Source organism: Chlorocebus sabaeus, chromosome 10 (assembly GCF_047675955.1).
Source record: "Chlorocebus sabaeus isolate Y175 chromosome 10, mChlSab1.0.hap1, whole genome shotgun sequence".
Classification (NCBI taxonomy): domain Eukaryota; kingdom Metazoa; phylum Chordata; class Mammalia; order Primates; family Cercopithecidae; genus Chlorocebus; species Chlorocebus sabaeus.
This window is the reverse complement of record NC_132913.1, coordinates 92,556,340-92,583,736: the sequence shown is the minus strand read 5'-3', so window position 1 is coordinate 92,583,736 and position 27,397 is coordinate 92,556,340. Positions and strand designations below refer to the sequence as shown.

Here is a 27,397-nt window from a genome sequence, read left to right as displayed (position 1 = left end):
CCCGAGTAGCTGGGATTACAGGTGCGTACCACCAAGCCTGCCTAATTTTTTTTTGCATGTTTAGTAGAGATGGGGTTTTATCATTTTGGCCAGGCTGGTCTTGATCTCCTGACCTCATCATCCACCCACCTCAACCCCGCAAAGTGCAGGGATTACAGGCATGAGTCACTGCACCTGGCCAAGAGATGGTATTTTAATTTTATTTTTTTCTGTTTGTTTCTATGATTCAGTGAGTCCTCGGACATCTCTCACAGATTTTTTAGCTTAAGGAAGACTGCTGACACAAAGTAAGTTAATTAATAAGCTGAACTAACAGTCTGTGAAAAGAGCCATTAAATACCAGTTTAACTGACCCATAGCGCAAGAAAAACAAACCCGTTGAACGATGCCCCAGTAAAGACAGCCAGGCAGGAAGGCTTGTGATATTCTGTAGTTTAGCATTCTCAGACCTGCCAGAGACATGTGTGGGCCACCTTGGAGTAGGCTAAAACATTAGAAGCATTTGAAAATGGATGTCCTGGATTGTTCAAAGGGAAGTGACTAGAAATTCTACCTACTATTTTGATCATAATGAGTTCAGTAATGATTATAACCATGCTAGGGATCAATAGAGTAAATAAAACAATGAAAAAATGCTTACTGAGCAAACGTTTTGTCTACGAGATCCACACTGTTGATTTTTACAATACATTCATTTTCGTGAAATAGTCCCTCCCGCTTGGACCTGCTGTTTTCTTCTATGCCTCGGATGAAGAGTCCTAGAATCCTAAATGCAAAATTTAGATTGAAATATAATTACTGAATAATAAATGCTAATTATTTCTCCACTTGCAACTGTTCAGAAATACTATTGATTTCTATTTACAAAAGAAATTATACTTCATATTCAGGCAACTGTTTGTTATTTTAATCCCTAATCCAAAAAAACCAAAACTCACTACAGGACAAAAAGTCCTTCTAGATAAATATGTATAAGTACTAACATCAATCTGCAACTTCGTTTCTCATGCTTGCAGTAAACTTATTGAAAGGCTAGTTTAGTGAGTTGACACCAAAGACTTGTGGTTTGGAGAAGGGCATCAAACCTGACTATAATAAGTAAGTCTGAGTTACTGCCAACATGGCAATGTGATGTTTAGCAGTGGGAGAGCATTAGGGTATTCACAGTAATTATTTTGCAGTCTTACTACCTATTCTAATAATTTGCATTTAAGAAGTAAACAAACATTTAAGCTCAGATCATATTACTCAGTTTAGAAGGAAGCTGGATCCCATTTGTCGGTGCTACCAAGTCAAGTATGTGTTGGGTGTTTTCTGTGTGCTCAGGATGGAGGAGCCTGAGACAAAGCTGTAGGGCCAGGACCTGGTAACTTCAGTATACATTTGGGGTACAGCTGAAGTCCAAAAACTAAAGACATTAACAAGCCTAGAGTCTTCAAAAATATGAGAGCTAACTAGTTGGGAGACCAGTGCCACACACAAAGGCTTTGAACAGTCAATGAACTTAATCTGATGGACCTGAAGGGGGGCATCCAGTAGCCCCCGCTTCCAAACAGGGCAGCGACATGATGAAGGCAGTCTTTGGGAAGAGATGTCTGAAATTTCAACAAAGAAGAGGCTAAATTAGAGAGGATACCAAGGGGCTTCCGGATTTTTGTGGTCATAGCTTAGAATCAGGAGGGGGTTGGAAGAGAAGGAAAGAAGGAAGAAAACTATAGCCATAAGAATTAAAATTGTGTGTGTGTGTGTGTGTACATACATACACAATTCTGTTATATACATAAACCAAAACTAAACCAAAAACCATAAGAAATGGAACTTATACGTATTTTCATTATTTCTCATTTGTGGGATTTCCCTTCTCTTTGTGATATGACAGGGTTTAGCTGTGTCCCAGAGTAAGAAAGATAGATATATCCTGCAAGAGGAGTCTGCTAGGTTTGGAGAAACTGTGATCTATGCTTTATCAATCCTCTTGTTTTTCTACTTTGTCACTCTCTTTTGTATAAAAACCACATGTGCTATTACAAAATACCTTCACATTAAATTTCAAATCTAAATAAAACATGAGTACATTGTATGTGTAAATAACAGGGTCAGCCATAGAAAAGGGCAATCTATAATGCAAGTATCAGAGAAAGCAGTCCTTCTGTTTGGAGTGGCCATGGAGTTGAGCCTCTGCCCCCTTAATGAGCTCCCATCTTCTCAAGACCTCAACAGGCATAGCAGTGATATTTGGGTCTCTACTTCGAAAATGTTAAATGAATACAGCATGCTGCTGCAGGAGAGAGAACAGCAAGCAGTCATGCCATCTTATTGCAGGGAAGGCTCAGGGTCATAGGCACAAGTGTGCGGTGGGGTCTTGTGGTTCATTTCCTAGTTCTAGTAGGTTAGCAAATTAATCATATTCTGTGTTACTTTAATCTTGAAACACAGTATTAAAAATGGAACTATTTGATACATTAAAATAATAGATCATAATTGTGTTGGGTTTTTTTCCCCTAAATTAAACAGCATCCTAAGAGTCCACATTTTGGATTTCTGTTAGGGTGGATTCACAATAACTTGATCCATTAGGAGGCTCACATGTGGTTATACACTTGTTTATGTAAGTGATATTTTTTTAACAAGCATTCAAGTCTTCCTTTAATTTAATTCAGTACATCATCAGTCATGTAATGTTACTCCCTAGGATTTAATTTCACATTTTGGGAGATGAATTAATTCTTTCGGGCCACTGGGTTGCAATTTAGCTGGCATATTACAGCTGGAGTATGCTATGTGAACCTCACTGATCTAAATAATCTAACTTTCCATGAAAAATTTATTGACAGAATAAGCCCAACTGTAAAACCCATGTGTCAGAGGTAATTTCGGTAAAATGTAAAACTGACTGATTTTATTAGTTTGGTCCCTGGCAACAAACCACTTCTGCCCTCTCTGCTCCATGGAAGGGATAGATTCCCTCCAGTTTGATTTCATCCAGACCACTATGAGAAGGCTCAGAAAACAATACCTCATTATCCTCTTTACCCTAAACTGGTGGGCTGTGGTAGCTGTCTCATTTGGGACCAAGACTCACAGAATTCAAAGATTAATGCTGTCGAGAAGTTATAGGCCGAGACTAACCAGTTAATTTGCATTAATGAGCAGTGATAAAGGATGCTGAAATCCACAGCCTCACAGAATTAGAGGGGTAACAATTCTTTTTGCTCTTCTAATCATCATTTAGGCACCAACATCTTCTCCTTGCCCCTTTCCTGTTCTTTCCCCAATGTCACACAGCCTGTGACTCCACCAGCTTAGTATTTTTGTTTGAACATCTCTTCGCACAGTCTTTATTAGCTTTCATTCAGCCCTTGTTCTCTCTCCTGTTTAGCTGTCTTCCCTACGAAACTGAGGCCTATTATGCTATCTGTACTGAAACAAATTAATTTATGTTTTTAATTCACAAAAAACACATTGATTTTTAAAATATGAATAAAATTAAGTTGTGTTTTAGTTGCAAGAACTTTGGAGTTTTTTTATGTTTGTTTTGTTTTTACTGGGAAAGCCAATGGCCCTCAATACAAGCAGCATTCAGCATCCCTCTGCGATGCTATCTAATGGATTCATTGAGGCTTTATCTAGTAGAGCAGCCACCATAATTTACTTAGGATGATCTAACTTAGATTAGGTTTCTTATTCAACAACAGGTGTGGCAACAGTTTTCTAAAAGAAAAAAAAAATAAGAGGCAAAGTCAATTACAGTAATCTTGGTAAAAAATTAAATGTAAATTCCAATTTAAAATAATGGCACAAACCAATAAATGGAAGGAAATTAAGAGCAAAGTATAGCACTATGACCTTAACGAAGCCCCTGTGTTCACACAGTGAAACCATATGGTATTATGAAGTCAGACACTTGTCTGACATGCTCTATAGGCAGTTTCATCTAGACACATGGGTTGAGTTAAGTATGCTGTTTCAGCCTGTACTCATTACTTCTTAACTTTTATTGGCTCATGTCTCCACTTCCATAGCATTTTTAATGTTTTTTAATTAAATTTCCTTTCTATAATACTGGTGGATAGCAAAAAAAATAATAGAACTATTTCACCAAGTTACTGAACAGTTAACCATGAACTTATAATAAAACTGCATTTCTGAATCAGGCTTTTTGGTTTTAGCCAAAATAATCATCATACTGATGATTTACACATTCATACATTATGTGGTTTACAAGGAATTTTCACATTTTTAATGTTATTTAATCACCATAACCTTGATGTAAAGTAGGTACTCAAAAGAGGCAAGTTTAGGGGACTTGATCAAGGTTATAAAAAAGAACACTGGGATTCAAATCCAATTGTTCTGAAACCACGTCCAGTACTCTTTCTCCTATTCTACAAGGTTTGTGCTAGGAATCAGAACCAGGAAGGAGGAGGGAGGAAATCAATAAAGCTTAGTGTATTTCCCTCGTTTGAAGTGAGAGAATGTGATTTCTGAGCTATAGGATCAGCTTGTTTTCTGAACTATTGAAAATGAAGTATAGCGACTGTCACACTGTATATTTTCTCATTTTTGGAAATTGGGAAGATCTTGTGTTCTATCCCAGCTTGATTAAACTAAAGAGCCTGGTCATTTAACAGCTCTGGTAGTTCACAAAGCTCTGTCAGTATACTTCTGCCAAAAGTTATTAGAATTTCTCATGACAACCGAGTAAATATTCACCCTATCTATCAAAAACAACCTCAGTTTGTCCTATGCCATAACCCATAACATTTATAAACACACTTATTAACACATACAGGAAATGAGACAATAAGAGCTGCTAGCTTTTTGGTTCATTTCTTTTTGGGAACATTCATTCCAGTGAGAGCTTGGCATCAGATGTTATTTGCAAAGAAAAAAAAAAAAAGGTGATGACTTCGCAATTACAGGTAGCAGATGGCTACCTGCTGAATGTGATGCCAACCCAAATACCATGACTAAATCTGTTCTTTTTGCTATAGGGCAGACTGAATTGAATAAATATTCAGAATCACTAAATTAATACTATATAACCTTTGGGAAAATTTTATTTCTTGAAAGAACAATGAAGTGAGAAGTTAGGGGAGCTGGATTTTATGTGACCTTGGGAAGTCAATTGACTTGTCTCATCTGTGATATCCTAAACTAAAATAAGGAATCCCCCCTTTTCAATGATGTGTTTAAGAAAATAAATTCAGTAAATTAACTGCAATCATGTCATGTTGGTGAAAAACTGATTTTAAGTTTCTGACAACCCTTGTCAATATCAATCTAGTGCTAAATGTGGTCGTTTTATTACAAAGTGACATAATATTTAAAACAAGTTCAGTACAATTGTTTTAACAGGGCTAGTATGAACTCGAAGGCACACACTTTAATTTCCATCAAGAGAACAGTCTTTAAATCCAGTTAGACAGATGTAAATTTCAAGAAGTGTTGATACAATCTACAATGCCATTTTTACCAGTGTGGATTTAGCAACATAATGTGTTAAAAATTCCAAAAAGATGTGGTAAATTATTTTTAATTGACTAAATTATATTTTATGAAAATACAGCATGATGACACATTGCTTCTATAAAGCCATCATACATACACAGTATCAGATATAGCTACTTAAAATGTTAGAATATTTATTATTCTAAATGCTACATACTTGAGGAATAACAGGATATACCAATTTAGAATTATTATACTCACTTGTTGAAGCATATTCTGGAATATCAAAAAAATTCAGTTGCAACATTTGTCTAACAATATGTTAATATCTTTGCCAAGGATCTGTTTACTATGTGTCACTGACAAGGATACTTTAAGGAAGTATTTCATAATTAATTGTAAATGGAGAAACTGTGGTTGATTTTTTTCCCCATTACATCCTAAAGTCAATTATTGTCTTTTGTTTCCAACACTTAAGGGGCCAACAAAAGTATGTCTTGAGGTATCCATTTGAATAATAGAATACACATTTAATCTCCTTCTGAAAAATATTTGGGAAAAGGAGCTCAAATCAGGGTTTTCATTAGCACAAGTTTCTAGAATGAGAAAAACATTTTACCTTCCACTCAGAGATGAAAAGAAGGGCACTACATGTATTCCCAATGGGCCTCCTTCCCCAGAAATCTCCACTGTTCTTGTCATATCACTGGGACAGAAAAAAACAAGAGCACAAATGAGTGTCTCCTAAAAAACAGAGAAGGCACATCTAAAACACACACACACACACACACACACACATCACTCAGATTATATCAACTAATATAACTTCAACAGCAGAGACTAAGTCAAAAGAGTACATAATTTATTGGTATGTTCAGATGATCCAGAAAACAAAATGTTTAAAAGGCTCTCTGATTTCTTATTTTTACTCCTAGAAGAGGAACAAATGGAAATGACTACCTACAAAAATACCTTCCTACGTAACTTAATCTGCATAAGTCAACATATTTTAAAAGAGGTACACAAAAATTAAAATTTTCCCCATTGAAACACACTTGAAAATTACTGTACAGATCATACAAAACACAGAAGAAAGCACATTGATGCTTCAGCATAAAGTAGGCTTCTTCTCTGGAACAGAGGAAAAATGAAATAAAATATTTATTAGAGAAAGCACAGAATTACATGTTATAATGGCTGTGAAGCCACAGTTGGTAATACATATGGGCATGTTCAAAGCAATATAAATCAAAACTCAAACTTGCTTTTCAATAAAGCATCAGTTATATTCAAGAGAACAATTCCAAATTTTCACCTCCTATATTTTTTTAAAGGTAGAAAAAGAGGTTGCAAAGTCTGAAGAAAATGTATTATAGAAAGAAATAGAAAACCTGACCTGCCTAACCTACTCCAGATTAAGGAAAGGATGAACTAGAAACATTAATAGATTGTGTGTATGACTGAAATATGGAAGGCACTGGGAGCTTTTGAGTAATAAAGAGTAGAACTACCAAGTTTTCATAAAGATGAAAAATAATAACTGTGAACGATTACTGGTTCTTTTAATCCCAGGGAGAAAATATAATTGTCAGAAGAAAATAATAAGGTTGAAGCAAACATCCACGTTATGGAAATTGTAAGCAGGTCTCCATTGTTTCCTATTTACATGAAAATGACCTGAAACTAGATGTCAAATTAAGAGCTACAGCTGCTACAAATGCTTTCTGCTCCAACATGAAAACGGTGAAATTTTGGCTTCTTGCTGGAAAGCTGAGAACAGCATTAAGCAAAATGCATGATGAATTCACTCTGCATGAAGTATTCCCTAAATTATCAGTAATCTAAAATAAATACATTAAATATATTCTCATCAGTGGATTAGGTTGATTTTTAATGTGTTTTCTTTGCAAGTCTATTATCATTAAGAAATGCAAAAAAGAGCACATCAGTTTTCAGCATTTGTGGAATATGATGAAATTTCAAATCTGATTATAAATTTTACCCAGATATTGCTGATGTATGTAAAACTTGCTCAGTCAAGCAGATTATGTCAGAGGCTTGGAATAAAAGCTAAAAACAAAACAAATCTTAGAGTGATAATACAGTATTAAATTATTCATCTCTGTATATGTGAGGTTATGAATATTCATATAAATATGTGTATATGGACTGGTATATATAGGTATGCATTACAAGGTTTGAATATAAAATGCTTGGTTGACAGAGAAAATTGAATGGCTTTCAACAGACAAAAAAGCAACAAGTTTTATATAATAACAGAATTTATAGTGCATTTTTAGGTATTTGAGGAAGACTAAACCAAAAGCATTTGCACTCTAGGTTTACAATACTGCTTTTAAAGACTTTTATAAACAGAGATTCAAATTTTGCTTAGCCACTGAAAATTATTGCCCTTACCTTTATAACATATTTTTATAGTTTTGCACTGAAAAAACAACACAAATCTTTCCTAATAAATGTATCAAGTATCCACATGCTGAGAGATAGCATCCATATGTAATATACAGAGGCGTTTGGAATGTGTTTAGTCTGTTATAGACTTTAAGTTTTCGGCTTAAGAATTTTTAGCATACCTTTTATGAATTCTCATTTTTTTTCTATTTCACAAATATTTCTTTACTCCCACTCAAAATCCCTTCTATAAGATTAACAAATTATATGTACCATACTGATACCTACTCTTTAGCAATCGTTAATAATGTGTTTTTACATTCACTTAAGAAAGTCAAACATATTTAAGTAGCCAATCTTTAAAAAAAAAACATATAAATTTGTGAGAATGGAGTTTTAAAAGTTGACTTTATTTTATGAGAGTCTCCTTTCAATATCTCAAAATAAATTTTTATTCTACCATCACACACAACAGTTGCAATTTTGTAGCTAGAATTGTTCTGATAACTTGTAAATTATTATCACAAAAATAGTACTATCCCAGAAAAAAAGCCTAAAAGACTTTCGATTTTGTTTACTGTAATATATAAGCAATTACAGAAAGTTAGATCTGTTTAATAAAGATAAGTAATATAATTTTACATAGACCATGTCTCACCATGTTCTCTATAAAATGTTACCCATTATTTGTTTCAAGATGGAAAGGAGAACATTTGAAAAATAATGCCCCATCGACCAGTTCACATATTTTTATTTATTTTAAAAGAGAAAACAACCCGCAGTGCTAGAAATACTTGATGGAGTTCTGTTCCATAGAGATCTCTACATATACAGTCTTCATGGAAGAGAAACACAGCAAGTAGGACTGGACACATTTATATGACTACATATCTCATAAAGTGAGATTATACAAAGACATGAAAATAGGCTACTAATGTTCTTTGTTTAGATAAACTCTAGAGTAGAATTCAGGGACTGGTGAACAGGAAATGTGCACATTTATGTTTTAGAGGACACTATAGTGCCAGAAAATAAGCTAGAAGGTTGATTTAAAATGGAAAATATGAGCGCACCCAAGATGGCCGAATAGGAACAGCTCCAGCCTCCAGTTCCCAGTGTGAGTGACACAGAAGATGAGTGACGTCTGCATTTTCAACAGAGGTACCAGGTTCATCTCACTGGGGCATGTCGGAAGTTGGCGCTGGTCCGCAGGTGCAGCCCGACCAGCAAGAGCTGAAGCAGGGAGAGGCATCACCTCACCTGGGAAGGCAGGGGGAAAGGAATTCCTTTTCCTAGCCAAAGGAAATTGAGACACACAACACCTGGAAAATCGGGTAACTCCCACCCTAATACTGCGCTTTACCAAGGGTCTTAGCAAATGGCACAACAGGAGATTATATCCCACACCTGGCCCAGAGGGTCCCACGCCCACGGAGCCCCCCTCATTGCTAGCACAGCAGTCTGAGATCTAACTGCAAGGTGGCAGTGACACTGGGGGAGGGGCGCCCACCATTGCTGAGGCTTAAGTAGGTAAACAAAGCCACAGGGAAGCTTGAATTTGGTGGAGCCCAACACAGCTCAAGGAGGCCAGCCTGCCTCTGTAGACTCCACCTCTGGGGACAGGGCATAGCTAAACAAAAAGCAGCAGAAACCTCGGCAGAGGTAAATGTCCCTGACAGTTTTGCAGAGAGTTATGGATCTCCCAGCACAGAGACTGAGATCTGAGAATGGACAGATTGTCTGCTCAAGTGGGTCCCTGACCCCTGAGTAGCCTAACTGGGAGACATCCCCCACTAGGTGCAGACCACCACTTCACACCTCACACGGTGTGGTACACCCCAGAGACGAAGCTTCCAGAGCAAGAATCAGACAGCAACACTCACTGTTCAGCAATATTCTATCTTCTGCAGCCTCCGCTGCTGATACCCAGGCAAACAGGGTCTGGAGTGGACCTCAAGCAAACTCCAACAGACCTGCAGCTGAGGGTCCTGACTGTTAGAAGAAAAACTAATAAACAGAAACGACACCTACACCAAAACTCCATCAGTATGTCACTATCATCAAAGACCAAAGGCAGATAAAACCACAAAGATGGGGAAAAAGCAGTGCAGAAAGGCAGGAAATTCAAAAAATCAGAGTGCATCTCCCCCTCCAAAGAAACGCAGTTCATCGCCAGCAACAGAACAAAGCTGGATGGAGAATGACTTTGACGAGTTGAGAGAAGAAGGCTTCAGTCGATCAAACTTCTCAGAGCTAAAGAAGGAACTACATAACCAGTGCAAAGAAATTAAAAATGTTGAAAAAAGATTTGACGAATGGTTAACTAGAATAACCAATGTAGAGAAGTCCTTAAAAGAACTGATAGAGATGAAAACTATAACACAAGAACTATGTGACAAATGCACAAGCTTCAGTAACCGACTTGATCAACTGGAAGAAAGAGTATCAGCGTGTGAAGATCAAATGAATGAAATGAAGTGAGAAGAGAAGTGTAGAAAAAAAGAGTAAAAAGAAATGAACAAAGCCTCCAAGAAATATGGGATTATGTGAAAAGACCAAATCTATGTCTGATTGGTGTGCCTGAAAGTGACAGGGAAAATGGAACCAAGTTGGAAAACACTCTGCAGGATATCATCCAGGAAAACTTCCCCAAATTAGTAAGGCAGGTCAGCATTCAAATTCAGGAAATACAGAGAACGCCACAAAGAGAAGAGCAACTCCAAGACACATAATTGTCAGATTCACCAAAGTTGAAATGAAGGAAAAAATGTTAAGGGCAGCCAGAGACAAAGGTCGGGTAACCCACAAAGGGAAGCCCATCAGACTAACAGCAGATCTCTCGGCAGAAACTCTACAAGCCAGAAGAGAGTGGGAGCCAATATTCAACATTCTTAAAGAAAAGAATTTTCAACCCAGAATTTCATATCCAGCCAAACTAAGTTTCATCAGTGAAGGAGAAATAAAATCCTTTACAGACAAGCAAATGCTTAGAGATTTTGTCACCACCATGCCTGCCCTACAAGAGATCCTGAAGGAAGCACTAAACATGGAAAGGAACAACCGGTACCAGCCATTGCAAAAACATGCCAAAATGTAAAGACCATCAAGGCTAGGAAGAAACTGCATCAACTAACGAGCAAAATAACCAGTTAATATAATGGCAGGATCAAGTTCACACATAACAACATTAACCTTAAATGTAAATGGACTAAATGGTCCAACTAAAAGACACAGCTGGCAAATTGGATAAAGAGTCAAGATCCATCAGTTTGCTGTATTCAGGAGACCCATCTCACATGCAGAGACACACATAGGCTCAAAATAAAGGAATGGAGGAAGATCTACCAAGCAAATGGAAAACAAAAGCAGCAGGGGTTGCAATACTAGTCTCTGATAAAACAGATTTTAACCAACAGAGATCAAAAGAGACAAAGAAGGCCATTACATAATAGTAAAGGGATCAATTCATCAGGAAGAGCTAGCTATCCTAAATATATATGCACCCAATACAGGAGCACCCAGATTCATAAAGCAAGTCCTTAGAGACTTACAAAGAGACTCAGACTCCCATACAACAATAATGGAAGACTTTAACACCTCACCGTCAACATTAGACAGATCAACAACACAGAAATGTAACAAGGATATCCAGCAATTGAATTCAACTCTGCACCAAGCAGACCTAATAGACATCTACAGAACTCTCCACCCCAAATCAACAGAATACACATTCTTCTCAGCACCACATCATGCTTATTCCAAAATTGACCATGTAGTTAGAAGTAAAGCACTCCTCAGCAAATGTAAAAGAAGAGAAATTATAACAAAATGTCTCTCAGGTCACAATGCAATCAAACTAGAACTCAGGACTAAGAAACTCAATCAAAACCACTCAACTACATGGAAACTGAACAACCTGCTCCTGAATGACTACTGGGTACATAACAAAATGAAGGCAGAAATAAAGATGTTCTTTGAAACCAATGAGAACAAAGATGCAACATACCAGAATCTCTGGGACACATTTAAAACAGTGTGTAGAGGGAAATTTATAGCACTAAGTGCCCACAAGAGAAAGCAGGAAAGATCTAAAATTGACACCTTAACATTACAATTAAAAGAACTAGAGAAGCAAGAGCAAACACATTCAAAAGCTAGCAGAAGGCAAGAAATAACTAAGATCAGAGCAGAACTGAAGGAGAGAGAGACACAAAAAACCCTCCAAAAAATCAATGAATCCAGGAGCTGGTTTTTTGAAAAGATCAACAAAATTGATAGACCACTAGGAAGACTAGTAAAGAAGAAAAGAGAAAAGAATCAAATAGACACAATAAAAAATGATAAAGGGGATATCACCACCGACCCCACAGAAATACAAAGTACCATCAGAGAATACTATAAACATATCAACACAAGTAAACTAGAAAACCTAGAAGAAATGCATAATTTCCTGGACACTTACACTCTCCCAAGACTAAACCAGGAAGAAGTTGAATCCTTGAATAGACCAATAGCAGGCTCTGAAATTGAGGCAATAATTAATAGCCTACTAAACAAAAAAGTCCAGGACCAGATGGATTCACAGCTGAATTCTACCAGAGGTACAAGGAGGATTTGGTACCATTCCTTCTGAAACTATTCCAATCAAAAGAAGAGGAGGGAATCCTCCCTAACTCATTTTATGAGGCCAACATCATCCTGATACCAAAGTCTGACAGAGACACACAAAAAAGAGAATTTTAGACCAATATCCTTGATGAACATCGATGCAAAAATCCTCAATAAAATACTGGCAAACTGAATCCAGCAGCACATCAAAAAGCTGATCCACTATGATCAAGTAGGCTTCCTCCCTGGGATGCAAGGCTGGTTCAACACATGCAAGTCAATAAACGTAATCCAGCATATAAACGGAACCAAAGACAAAAACCACATGATTATCTCAATAGATGCATAAAAGGCCTTTGACAAAATTCAACAGCCCTTCATGCTAAAAACTCTCTATAAATTCAGTACTGATGGAACATATCTCAATACAATAAGAGCTATTTATGACAAACCCACAGTCAGTATCATACTGAATAGGCAAAAACTGGAAGCATTCCCTTTGAAAACTGGCTCAAGACAGGGATGCCCTCTCTCACCACTCCTATTCAACATAGTGTTGGAAGTTCTGGCTAGGGCAATCAGGCAAGAGAAAGAAATCAAGGGTATTCAGTTAGGAAAAGAAGAAGTCAAATTGTCCCTGTTTGCAGATGACATGATTGTATATTTAGAAAACCCCATCGTCTCAGCCCAAAATCTCCTTAAGCTGATAAGCAACTTCAGCAAAGTCTCAGGATATGAAATCAATGTGCAAAAGTCACAAGCATTCTTATACATCAGGAACAGACAGAGAGCCAAATCGTGGATGAACTCCCATTCACAATAGCTTCAAAGAGAATAAAATACCTAGGAATCCAACTTACAAGGGATGTGAAGGACCTCTTCAAGGAGAATTACAAACCACTGCTCAACAAAGTAAAAGAGGACACAAACAAATGGAAGAACATACCATGCTCATGAATAGGAAGAATCAATATTGTGAAAATGGCCATACTGCCCAAGGTAATTTATAGATTCAATGCCATCTCCATTAAGCTACCAATGACTTCCTTCACAGAGTTGGAAAAAACTGCTTTAAACTGCTTTCATATGGAACCAAAAAAGAACCCACATTGCCAAGACAATCCTAAGCCAAAAGAACAAAGTTTGAGGCATCATGCTACCTGACTTCAAACTATACTACAAGGCTACAGTAACCAAAACAGCATGGTACTGGTACCAAAACAGAGATATAGACCAATGGAACAGAACAGAGCCCTCAGAAATAATGCCACACATCTACAGCCATCTGATCTTTGACAAACCTGACAAAAACAAGAAATGGGGAAAAGATTCCCTATTTAATAAATGGCACTGGGAAAATTGGCTACCCATAAGTAGGAAGCTGAAACTGGATCCTTTCCTTACTCATACGAAAATTAATTCAAGATGGATTAGAGACTTAAATGTTAGACCTAAAATCATAAAAACCCTAGAAGAAAACCTAGGGAATACCATTCAGGACATAGGCATGGGCAAGGACTTCATGTCTAAAACACCAAAAGCAATGGCAACAAAAGCCAAAATAGACAAATGGGATCTAATTAAACTAAAAAGCTTCTGCACAGCAAAAGAAACTACCATCAGAGTGAACAGGCAGCCTACAGAATGGGAAAAAATGTTTGCAATCTACTCATCTGACAAAGGGATAATATCCAGAACGTATAAAGAACTCAAGCAATTTTACAAGAAAAAAACAAACAACCCCACCAAAAAGTGGGCAAAGCATATGAACAGACACTTCTCAAAAGAAGACATTCATACAGCCAACAAACATATGAAAAAATGCTCATCATCAGTCGCCATCAGAGAAATGCAAATCAAAACCACAGTGAGATACCATCTCACACCAGTTAGAATGGCAATCATTAAAAAGTCAGGAAACAACAGGTGCTGGAGAGGATGTGGAGAAATAGGAACAATTTTACACTGTTGGTGGGACTGTAAACTAGTTCAACCACTGTGGAAAACAGTGTGGCGATTCCTCAAGGATCTAGAACTAGAAATACCATTTGACCCAGCCATCCCATTACTGGGGATATACCCAAAGGATTATAAGTCACGCTGCTATAAAGACACATGCACATGTATGTTTATTGCGGCACTATTCACAGTAGCAAAGACTTGGAATCAACCCAAATGTCCATCAGTGACAGACTGGATTAAGAAAATGTGGCACATATATACCATGGAATACTATGCAGCCATAAAAGAGGATGAGTTCGTGTCCTTTGTAGGGACATGGATGCAGCTGGAAACCATTATTCTCAGCAGACTGTCACAGGAACATAAAACCAAATACCACATGTTCTCACTCATAGGTGGGAACTGAACAATGAGATCACTTGGACACAGGAAAGGGAACATCACACACCAGGTCCTGTTGTGGGTAGGGGGTGGGGGTAGGGATAGCAGTAGGAGATATACCTAATGTAAATGAGGAGTTAATGGGTGCAGCACACCAACAGGGCACATGTATACATATGTAACAAACCTGCACATTGTGCACATATACCCTAGAACTTAAAGTATAATAAAAAATAAAATAAAATAAAATGGAAAATACAGAAAGTGAGGTGGAAAGGGTATTCTGGCAGTGGAAAGAAAAAGTGGTTGACAACCACTTATAAAAAAAAAATAAACTGTGTGGGATAAAAGAAAAATATTTTGGTTACACATAGACGAAAAGTGGGAGAATTTTACTAAGATCAAAATAGCTATCTTTCTACAACTTTCTAAGACATACTAAAATAAGTAGATAGTTATAAAGCATTAGTTTAACTAGTATTAAACTAGCAAAATGCTCTAAGATCTAACTGATAAAACTGGAACCAGCTGCTACCAATCTGAGATTTAGACAAAACTATGAGTGAAGCTGCAGAATCAGTGGTGTAAAAATGAGACTGTCATGATGAATGGCAAGTCTGCTAGAGCTAGAAGCGAAAGGCTTTATTTGGTTTCCATCCAGAAGAAAGACTTCAAGCCTGAGGGAAAAATATACAACAGAAGTTGTAGATGTTTGTAAGTCTCATTTCTTCACACAAGGCAAATGGACAGCATTTTTAACACTAAGATTATTAAACTCCATGGCAGGTCACTTTTTGAGGTATGGAAGAGATAAGATTGAGGATGGGGAGGGGGAGGTACTTTATTTCAGAAGAAAATCATGATTCACATGCATAATTACAGAGAAAGTGTATCCCAGTGATAACTTTTGAGTCAGGAGTCTGAGTAAATTATTTTAATTAAGACCTGGTACCTCAGTTTCCTCATTTGCACACAGAGAACATTAAGATTAGGTAATTCCCGGCCAGGCACGGTGACTCACGTCTGTAATCCCAGCACTTTGGGAGGCTGAGGTGGGCAGATCACTTGAGGTCAGAAGTTCGAGAGCGGCCTGACCACCATGGAGAAACCCTATCTCTCCTAAAAATACAAAAATTAGCCGGGTGTGGTGGCACACACTTGTAATCCCAGCTACTTGGGAGGCTGAGGCACAAGAATCACTTGAACCCAGGGAGCAGAGGTTGCAGTGAGCTGAGATCACACCACTTCGCCCCAGCCTGGGTGAAAGAGCAAAACTTCATCTCAAAAAAAAAAAAAAAAAAAAAAAGATTAGTTATTTCCCTATTATAGTTGTTGACTTTAATAGGAAAAATAAAGATCATAACACATATATGTTACACATAGCACATCTGGCATTTACAAAGCGTTCAATAACTACCTGCTATTAGTATGATTGTTAGAACTTTCTAAGGAAACAAGCCTACAGGCTAAAAGAGAATAATCCATTTTTTTCTATTGATTTCCTCAGTAAGACTTTCTTTAAAAAGCCTTAAATACTGCAGGATTGAGGAACATGTTTTATTTGCAATCAGCCTGCGGACATGCAGAGAGAAGACAAAGGACTGCAGCACCTGGGTGGGTGTTAGCTGATTTTCTGGAAGGGTGGATTCTCAGATCTGTGACATGCAATGGTATGAGAGGCAGACTACAGAGGGAAACCTCCAGGAAGAGTCTGAGGATAACCTTGAACTCTACTTGATCGCAAAACGTCTTGAGGATGCAAATGTACGTGTAAAAATCTATCAAAGACTTTGTTGTTGGTGATGAGATCCACTTACTTTACTTGAATTCAACAAATATTAATTGAGTTGTTTCACTGGGGAACTTCCACAAGGAAAAAACAAAGACCAATGCTTGAGGAGTTTATAATCTAAGGGGAGGGTTGAGACAGGCAATAAAAAATAATAGAAAGCAATGGGTCACAGTAGTAAATTCTCAGTGAACGCACGCTATTACTTGGGAGGCAGTGTACTAACCGTCTTCTGGACATTATATCATGTACTGATATTAAATCTATAAAGTAAACATTTATATCACATCCATTTTAGAAGTAAACTTAAGCTTAGAGAGTTTAATAATTTGTCCAACATCGTACCATTTCTATAGAGTCAAGACTCAAATAGGGATTTACTGCACCCCAGAGCAGAGTTCTTAACTGCTTAACTAAGGTGCAGTTTCAAAGTGGAGGTACCTTGTCACGTGTTTCAGAGGAGGAGGGTACAGGATTAGGAAGGGAAGCTGGGATTAGGAATCTATTCCTGAAGAAGGACAAATGGGTCTTCCATCAGAAAAGGTAGTTGAGGGGATGAAGCAGGCATGCACAGGAGAGAAAGTCAACTGCACGGAGATATTGAATGAGGATAGTTTGTGAGCATAACAATTGGTTGTAATATTACAGACAGTTAGGGAGGGAGGAAGATGGGAGAGACAGAGAATAAGGAGGAGGAAGAAGAAGGGAGAAAAAGAGAGGGAAAGAAAGAAAGGTGCTGTGTATAGGAGACAGATTAAACCATTAGCTTGAGATCAAATCTCGGAGTGGTGTGTTAAATTTCTGGCTAGCAAATTTATACTTAATTTGCAGAAAATGAAGTCACTACAGGTTCTAGAATTAGGGAAAAGTGTGGTAAGTGCTATGGTTTAGAAATATTTATGCAGTGATATGTGAGATCAATTGGAAAAGGGAACCACAAGGGAGACATTGGTACTTGAGGCAGGAATTACTATATTATTGGAATAATCTAACTGCAAGTAATAGAATAATAGAGGCTTGAGCAATAACTACAGGAATAAAGCATCACAACATGGGGAAATGTCTCATGTATTTTGAGATGGCCTCTGCAAACAGTTTGACCAATGAATAGACATCCTGGACACAGGAGAGGACAGGCTAAAACGCGCTGATAGTGTTAAGCATGAAACAAAAGGCAAGTCTGGAAGAAGGCTTATTTGGGGAAGTAGGAGTGGAGAGAGAAGGCAGAGTCAGAAATGAGATAGGAATTAGGGATGAGGTGAAGGTCTTTTGTACATATTGCTCGCCATTTAAAGAGAAGTCAAAGCGTAATTTTCTTAAAAAACCACCAAACCTCTTGCTTCATTGTCTTTTTAAGATCAAAATAAGTTGAATGGTGCTCCATAAGAGATGCATATTGTAAAACTATTTGGAGAATGTCTTTTAAATGTTATTTTTCTTTAAAGATGTTTGTGTTAATAATGAGTGAGCAGTTAACAGTTTTGCTTATGACTTATGGAGCAATGTGTTGTATCCATTCAGTGATTCACTCAACAAATATGTCCCTATTATATTCCAAGACCTGAATTAGGTATCAGGAAACCTTTGGAGGATTCACAGTCTTGCTTGGGAGAATGAGAAATAGTTACAATAAACTACAATCTGTGTGAAAATGACAATGATAATGGCAATAGAAATTAATGTTTCTCCAGCCTTTCATTTAGCATTGTACTAAGTCGGTTGTCTGTACTGTATCTCATTTAATCTTCACAATAATCTATGTGATGATATCAATTTGCCTATGAAGATACATATTAAAGAAGTAATGTAATTAGTCCAAGATTACACAGGTAGTAAGTAGCAGAGCTAGTGCTCAAACCCAGGACTTAGCTAAATCCAAAAGGTTTGGAACTAAGGGATGGTTTGATAAATTCTGTGGTTTAAAAAATTGTATCCAACAGTAATATGTGGAAATGATTAGAATAAGGAGAAACTGATATTTGACAGAGAAGTTAGTAGGTTATTATAATGGTGTAGCTGAGGAATAACAAAGGCTTGAGCAATGATTATAGAAGTTAAACAGTTTCAAGACATTTTGAGGTAGACTACAAATAATTTACTTAGCTTCTATGTGGATGTGTGCCCAAAGTCCTATGCATGGGCCAAGCCCTGTGGGATATGAGATTCTCCCTGCCCCAGGAGCATATGGACCATGTAATTCAGCCAGAATTGGCTTCCTAATTTCACTTTAACTGTTACCGGCTAGAATCAATGTCCTGTCTTAGAGCTGTAACCTCCAAGCTTTCCCCCATGCATTCAATGACGTTAAGATTGTTATCATCCTTTCCCACTCCAGGGTCTTAAAGTGCTGGGAATTGCACTTACTCTACTTTCTGAATTTGATATCAAACTGATTTTAGCTGCATTTTTATACGAGAAGTTGCCTAGCCTTAGTCAGGTAGCATGAAATAAAACACCAAGGCATCAGGGAATGTACATGCAACAGGAATGTTTGAAACAGTGGCTTTGTAGACAAGAGTGGTGGGTGTCAATTAAGTCTGTAGTTGTCACTTAATTGCTCTGAATTGCAGTTCTTTAACAAAAGGTGATAAAACTCATGTGAAAAGCCCGTTTTGATAACCAAATTACACACATATTCATAAACATTTTTAACTAAAGAATATATATATATTCTCTCTCTATATATATCCTATATATATATATATATCTCCTATCTCTCTCTCTCTCCATGATTCTATTTATCCTGATCTTTCTTGTAAAGTAAGAACAATTATAAACTATTAAAAAAACACATCAAATTGAAATAAATCAGATATTCTTATTTGCATAAGAGAATACCTCAATGTGTCCTTAGTTTTTGGTGATGTTAGTTCTGTCTGTACACCATTCATAACTTCTCTCTCTTCCAAGTTCTGCGTGGAATCCTATAGTGAAACAAAGTCATAAACATGTGATGCTATGCATATTGAATTGAAAATCTGAATAAAATATCTCAGTATGGGATAGTAAACGGCTTTACACTGGATATATACAGTATGCTCTAATGTCTTTGAAAACTGGAAGCAGGTGTTAATCTTTTTGGTGCTTTCAATGTTCTTTTCTCTCCTGTTTGGTTTCTGAAATGCTCAGATGTGTCATGTATACAAGGCAGTATGTTAAGAGCTTTGGAATACTTCATGTAGCTTCTTGCTACTCCGCCATAGGCTTTTGGGATTGAGTGTTTTAAACCAGGAACGAAAAGAATACCGAAGGGGAGGCTCTGGTGACAGATGGTGATATATTAGCCTTAAGGTACGTACTTGCTTGCCCCCACAACATTAAATATAAAGAAAGCAAAATCCATGAAAAAACACTGCTTGGCAAAGTCACCTCTGTCAAAATCAGGCAGAAACACTGCAGGAAGAAGAAATCCAGAATTCTTTGTCATGAAATTTGATTCTGAGGATAATCTTCAGAGAGAGATTCAAATTGCCCATTTAATTTCTAAAATTGTACACAGGCTCCCACTACAGAAAGGTTAGAGGGTCAGAGAGGCCCTCTATTCCAGGACAGTGGCAAAGTTGTACTGGATATTACCCAGAGAAGCAGAGGAGAGGATGGATTCTAGAAAGCATGCCTGATGCTGCTGCTTCCTTATGGAGGACATTAGGCCTCAGAGCTGTTCTCTAACAGGCAATCCTGTGGACACCCCTCTCTTCACAAGTGGAGTCACAAAAAAGTATTGTTAGACATGGACTCTGGTTTCACCAAAGCAACAAACCAGATACAGAAAGACTTATCAAAAATCCACACTTATAAACAGCATTTATGCATCCAAATGCATTATTGCAACAGAGTAACGAAGACAATATACAAGCTTAAGAGGCTGGACATGAGTAGATTAGGTTATTATCTTTTTTTTTTTTTTTTTTTTTGAGATGGAGTCTCGCTCTGTTGCCCAGACTGGAGTGCAGTGGTGCGATCTCAGCTCACTGCAACCTCTGCCTCCCGGGTTCACACCATTCTCCCGCCTCAGCCTCCGGAGTGGCTGGGACTACAGGCGTCCACCACCAGGCCCGGTTAATTTTGTTTTTGTACTTTTAGTAGAGATGGGGCTTCACCATGTCAGCCAGGATGGTCTCGATCTCCTGACCTCGTGACCTGGTCGTCTTGGCCTCCCAAGTGCTGGGATTACAGGCGTGAGCCAGCGCGCCCAGCCAGGTTATTATCTCTAGGAAAGTAAGACATAACTGCAACAGAAGGACTTTGTTGTAGTGAACTGAGTTAAAAAAAGAAGTCTCTCACTTTTAGATTGAGTAGCAACATTTCATGCAGGGGTTGGTAGTTTTGTGAAAGACTTGGTCTATACTAGACTTTTTAAAAATTAATTTTCTCCTTTTCACTTAGATAAGAAAGAATTTCCATAAGGCTAAAAAACACTTCATAGTTTAAAGTACCAAATTTTAAAAGATGAATGTTTTTGAAAGCTTTCAAATATTCATATTATGATGAAGGGCTTGATATATGCTTACAGATAAATGGAGACAGGGTTGAGCAGGTTACAAAAATACTTAGGTAGATAATTTAACATAATAGTGGAACCTGTGATTATCGTGCATATCAGGATATTTGATGACCTCATTTTTGCCAAAATCATTAACTTTCTTATCTGTTTCTCTTACACAGGAATGAATTTGTATCTCGTTCTCTATATATCAAGCACATAACACCAAGAGTTCATTGTATTAATTTTTTAATGTTGCATAACAAATTATTCCACAACTTAATACATTAAAAAAATAAACATTCATTATCTCTCATAGTTTCTGTGAATCAGAGATTCAGAAGTAGCTTAGCCGGGCAATTCTAGAGTTGGATCTCTGGTAAGTTTGCAGCCCCATGTCTGTGGGGCTGCAGCTATGATCATTTAAAGGATTGCTTTAAGATTATTTTTATTTCTTACAACAGCTTTATTGATATGTAATTTACATTACAGTCACCACTTTAAAGAGTACAATCAAGTGGTTTTCAATATATTCAGAGTTTTGTAATCACCACCATCTAACGTTAGAACATGTTTATCACCCCAAAAAGAAACCCCAAACCCATTAGCAGCCATTCCTCATCCTCCCCTTCCCCAACAGGCCCTGTCAATCATTAATCTAATTTCTGTCTTAAAGGAGTTGCCTATTTTAGACATTTCATATAGGCAGAATCATAAGATATGTGGCTTCTTTCACGTAGAATAATAATGTTTTCAAAAGCTCATCCATTGTAGTATGTATCAGTATTTTACTCCATTTTATGGCCCAACAATATTCCACTTTATGGATATACCACATTTAGTTTATCCATTCATCAGCTGGGGAGCATTTGGGTTGTTTCCACTCTTGCCTATTATGAATAATGTTGCTATGAACATCTGGGTACAAGTTCTCGTGTGAATATATGCTTTCAGTTCTCTTAGGCGTACACTGTGGAGTGGAATTGTTGGTCATATGGTAACTCTATGTTTAACATTTTGAGGAACTGCTGTTCCCACAGGTCTGAATAATTTGCCATGATTCTTACCAGTAATACATGAGGGTTTTAATATGTCCATAGACTTGCCACAACTTATTTTTATTTTTAATTTATTTTATTCATCCTCATGGGTATAAAGTGATATGTCATTGTAGTTTTGATTTGCATTTCTGTAATGATTAATGATGTGGAGCTTCTTTCCCTGTGATTATTGGCCATTTGTGTTTCTTCTTTGGAGAAATGTCTAACTGTATGTCTTTTTATTATTGACCTGTAAAGAGTTCTTTAAATATTCCATTTACAAATTTCTTATCCAATATATGATTTGCAAATATATTTTTCTGTTGTTTGGGTTGTCTTCACTTTCTTCATGTGTCCTTTAAAGCACAAAAGTTTTTTATTTTAACCAAGTCCAATTTATTTATTTTTTCTTTTGTTGCTCGTGTTTTTTGGTGTTGTATCTAAGAAACATTGCCTAATACAAGGTCACAAAGATTTACACCTTTGTTTTATTCTAAGAATCTTACACAGTGTTGGCTCTTACATTTAGGCCTATTATCATTTTGAGTTAATTTATGCACATTGTGTGAGGAAGGAGCTCAAATTCATTCTTTGTATGTAGATATCTAGTTGTGTTAGTATCATTCATTGAAAAGACTGTTTTTTATTCATTGAATTGTCTTGACACCCTTACAGAAAATGAATTTCCCAAAAATATAAGGGTATATTTCTGGATCCTTTGTACTTCATTCATTGATCTATACATGTCTATTCTTATGTCAGTACGACACGGTCAATTATTGTAGCTTTGTACTAAATTCTGAAATCAGGATGCGTGATTCTTCCAAATTCATTCTTATTTTACAAGATTGCTTTGGCTATGCTGGGTCTCTTGCATTTCCATATTAACTTTAGAATCAGTTTGTTAATATCTGAAAAAAAAAAAACCAGTTGGGTTTTTGCTAGGGATCGCATTGAATATAAAGATCAATTTGGAGGGTATCGCCATCTAAGCATCATAAAGTCTCTCAATCCATGAACAGTTAACAGTGACAATTAATAAACATTCTTTTTAGTTTCATAATTCTTTGTGGGATGTATCCTCAGGGTATCAAAGAAAAAAACTGTGATATTTGCTATAAAGTTGTATATAATTATTGTTGCCTCTGCACCATACTCTAAATGGAACGTGCTTGTTGATCCCTAAACAAGGTAGAAAAATAACATATTTTCTGGCTCAAATCAACATTATGCAAGGTTAAAAAATGAATTTTTCATCTAGTTCCAGTTAGATAGCAAATAAAGGTTCTTTTCATATCAACAACATACTTAATGCTCTGAGTATACGGAAATGTCAATTACAATTTGAAAGTAATATTGGGCCAATTACAATGTCATAATCTGCTCAAGGGTAATTCTGAACTGAGTACACATTTGGAGAAATCATGTCAATAACTACAGACTTGAAAAAGAATACACATTCACAGACTTATATCTCCTATTATTATTAAGATAACATCAAAAACACTTCCCTTGCCACAGCTATCAAAAAGGGGTAGTAACTATAGTTTATCACCTCAACTAATGAGCAGTGTTTGTCACTTGCCAAGCTCATTTCCACATACTGCACTAACAAAATTCTTTGATATTCTCTGAAGATGGGGCAGGCAGACAGATGTTTAGGGCATCCTATAAGGACATAAAGCCAATTTCAAACTGACTTCAGCAACACTGTAGCTGTGCAGTGCTTCAATACTTATCGACAAAAGCAGTTTACCTCTTAACAGGGTACATAAAATCATTTTTTCCAAAAATTACAAAATAATTGACAAACAATAAATTAAGAATACTTAAGCTTTTCCTTCACTAAATTATATGGTAAAATGAAAAATCATGAAATTGCACATGTCTCAAGATGAAAATATACTTTTCCTCATTGCTTATTTAAATGACTTTGAAAAAAATCTGTAAGACGACTTTTAAATTTGGAAGGAAAGGTAAAAAAACAACCCTGATTATGAAGAGCCAGAGGAATAAACAATTGATGCCAAACAGCTACCATATTTCTTCAGCTTTAGGTTTGAGAAATAATAATTACGTGATTTCAAACCCTCAAACTTGCCTCTAGAAAACATAACAGTTTGGAAGCGCTATAATTAATTTTATTAATATAATTATTACAATTACTATTTTTAATGTTAACACAGAAGCATATAATCAGCTGTATGATATAGAACGTATAGAGCTATTTCAAAATTTATTTCGTCTCCTCTTTTGCTCAAATGACAAGGCTTTACTCTCTAAAAATAAAGTTCCGCAGGAGATTGTGTCCTGTCAACTGGTCAGAGACCTTTAAGAAGTTTGCCCTTTACCACTTTCATCAGAGCAGGCAGCAGGCAGATATATGTGGCTCTCACAACAGACAAGTTTAATTACTACATTTTTTTTTTAAGCAAACGTTTTTAGCAACACTTTCAGGATCACAGGAGCATTTCTGACAGCCAAAATGAGTTGGATTTAAACATCACCGCACTATTTTTAGCTTTAAAATCAACACTCCCATAATTATTCCCAAACCAATTAGCAACAGCTGGAAAGTAAAGGTGTTTACATTTGGTTAGCACTAGTGCTAACAACTGCAAGTGTTCACAGGCTGGATGAAAGGGGCCAGGCACCGAGAGGGGCAACAGTCTCTCCAGGGATAATCATGGTATCAGCACCAGGCTATCATTTCATAATTCACAGTTAGCACCAGTCACTGATCTCATACAAGAACGTGTATTCATTATGAAGCACCACTAGGTTATACATGTCCAAAGAAACTTAACACTCTTGATACTTTTTTTGGAAGAAAATGCTCAATGCATCCCCAAGTTCTCACTGAATTTCCCTGGTCTACCGTAGCTACAAAACGAAATTAAAAGTAGTTTGATTGCTCAATTTTTCATCTCTCAGATGAGAACTGAAATAGTGATCCTGTCTATCAACAGGTATCTCCCTCCGACTTACAGGCGATCATATATGGCCATGATTTTCCCCCCTCAGTGAATTGTAGCTACATTGAAAACCACTTGCCCATAAAATTTAACTGCAACTGAATTATGTTTCAAAAACTCAGGTGCATTTCAAAACAAGATTTGCATTCTGAAAAGTCAACTACAAGTTTCTTTTGAAATTGCATATGAATGTTAGAATGAGAGTAATAGAAACATTACACAGAGAGGATCTGAACATCAGGTTATGTGCCTGGTGCTCATACATAATCATAATGTAAATTTTAAAATTAAAATTCTGGGCATAATTCCAGAATATTTGTTTTTACTTTTCAGAACAAAAATATCTGTGCTAAAGTAAAACAAACTGCATTTGATAAGCACACATGAAATTAACATGTGATTGTTAAACACTGTTATTTTCAAACTTCATATATATTTTTATGCGTTTGGCAATGCCTTGCTATTGGAAATCTCTCAGTTGACTTCAAAGATACCATCCCTAAATGTTTCAGTCTTAGCAATTAATATGCCTATAATTTACTACACACACACACACACACACGAACACCAGTAGACTTTATACCTACATAGCTAAAATTGTCATGACAATTAGAGATATAAAAGTGCTAAATTAAAAACTGCTTAAGAAGAACTGTGTTTTCTTCATTTTTATGTCTATTCTAACAGTGGTTCTCCAACTTTAACACGGATCAGAAGAATCGCCTGGAGTCTGGTGAAAACCCAGATTGCTGGGCCCCGCGCCCAATGCCTGAAATTTTGCTGCAGTAGGTCTAGGGTGAGCCCAGAGGGTCTACAAGTTTCTGATGCTGCTAGTCCAGGAACCACACTTCAAAAACCACTGCCTTAAAGTAACTAGTACAGAACTGAGACTTAGGAAAAATCCTAAACAATATTAACTAAGCCAGGAAGGATGGTGTTGACGAGTGAAGCCAGTTCACCCATTTTACAGCTAAGGAAACTCAGAGGCAGAAAGCTGACATGACTGGTCTCTTTTTACATGTTTTGTTAGTGACAAAGCCAGAATCTAGGATTCTTGATACTCAGTTCAGTGTTCTTTCTGTGCACCACAATAAATACTTGCTGACTTAGAGAATGCTGACCTTATTACTTATGTTATGGATTCTTTTATAATGACAGCAACAAAAACCTATAATGTCTTATATACACTTTACCTTTCTTTCAAAGATCTCAAACTATTTCACATATAACTAGATGTATAGCCACAACAATCTAGCGGATTTCTTGGCATTCCTATTCCAATTTCATACTTGAACATATGCAAGACAAAAAGATTAATATCTTGTCGAAGAAGAAACTGAAGGTCAAAGAAAGAACCAAAATTTCTTGGGACCCCCGTTTCCTAAGAGTTAGTTTTGAAAGCAAGCACGTTAACTGTATTTACCTTGTAATGTCTCTTAGTTGTTGATTTCAGGCAAAGAGGGTAAGGAAAAGATACCATATTATGAAACATTCAGAGAAATTATTTATATGAAAGACTATCGAGTTTTTCATTATTCTAGAGATTATGCTCTAATAATTGCATCTTTAAAATTAAAAAAAACCTTTTATGGAATGCTATTAATTAGATCATAAATATTCTACTAACTAGTCCCATGCTAATCCTGGGAGCAGGTAAAATCATTAACATTAAATGACTAGCTCAAATCCTCGGCTTATAGAGAGCACGCACACAGGGTGCTCATGCTCATTCACAAGCACACACTAAGCCATGTGGATAAATTACCTGAATGCATATGGGATAAAACTGGACTCAGCGTAAACAGTTCTGAACTTTGTAAAATGCACTAAAAGTCTACAATTTTCAATGGACTGTTTCTACAGAGATTACGCAGTTGTGGATTATGTGCTACAGAGGCTAAATCCCATTGATAATTAATATAATCAGGGTTGGCCACACCTTTTCTTCATCCGGTGTGTCTGGAAGAGATGCTGAATGGTTTTCATAGGTTTAATAAAAAGTTAATTTAAAATGAGTAAAGATCAAGATACAGTAACTGAATTCTGGTCTAACACAAAAGAGACACAGATTCTAATATAAGTTCTATCACTGCTTTTCCTGGTGACCAGACACATCATCTCCTGACCTTCACTCTAGTTTCTTTACACTGGGGATAAGAAGATTTTTAAGGTCCACTCCAAGCATAAAATGTCATAATGCACCAAATAGTAAGGCAGGCAAACTCCAACTGAATAAACATACATATAAAAATTCCCCAACAGATCAATTAAGAGGTATTCATTTGGCTAAATGTTT

General features: G+C 36.7%; 1 protein-coding gene across 5 annotated transcripts in view; it reads right to left on the bottom strand.

The window, feature by feature from the left end:
* PARD3B (par-3 family cell polarity regulator beta) overlaps nt 1–27,397 on the bottom strand; it is a 1,089,129-nt gene that overhangs the window by 514,260 nt on the left and 547,472 nt on the right. For all 5 annotated transcript variants that reach the window (XM_073019963.1, XM_073019966.1, XM_073019964.1 and 2 more), the window contains 3 exons: nt 19,442–19,527; nt 6,071–6,157; nt 641–766 (listed from right to left, as the gene is read on the bottom strand). In XM_073019963.1, coding sequence (XP_072876064.1) covers nt 641–766; nt 6,071–6,157; nt 19,442–19,527 — 299 coding nt within the window. The remainder of the gene's footprint in view (nt 1–640; nt 767–6,070; nt 6,158–19,441; nt 19,528–27,397) is intronic.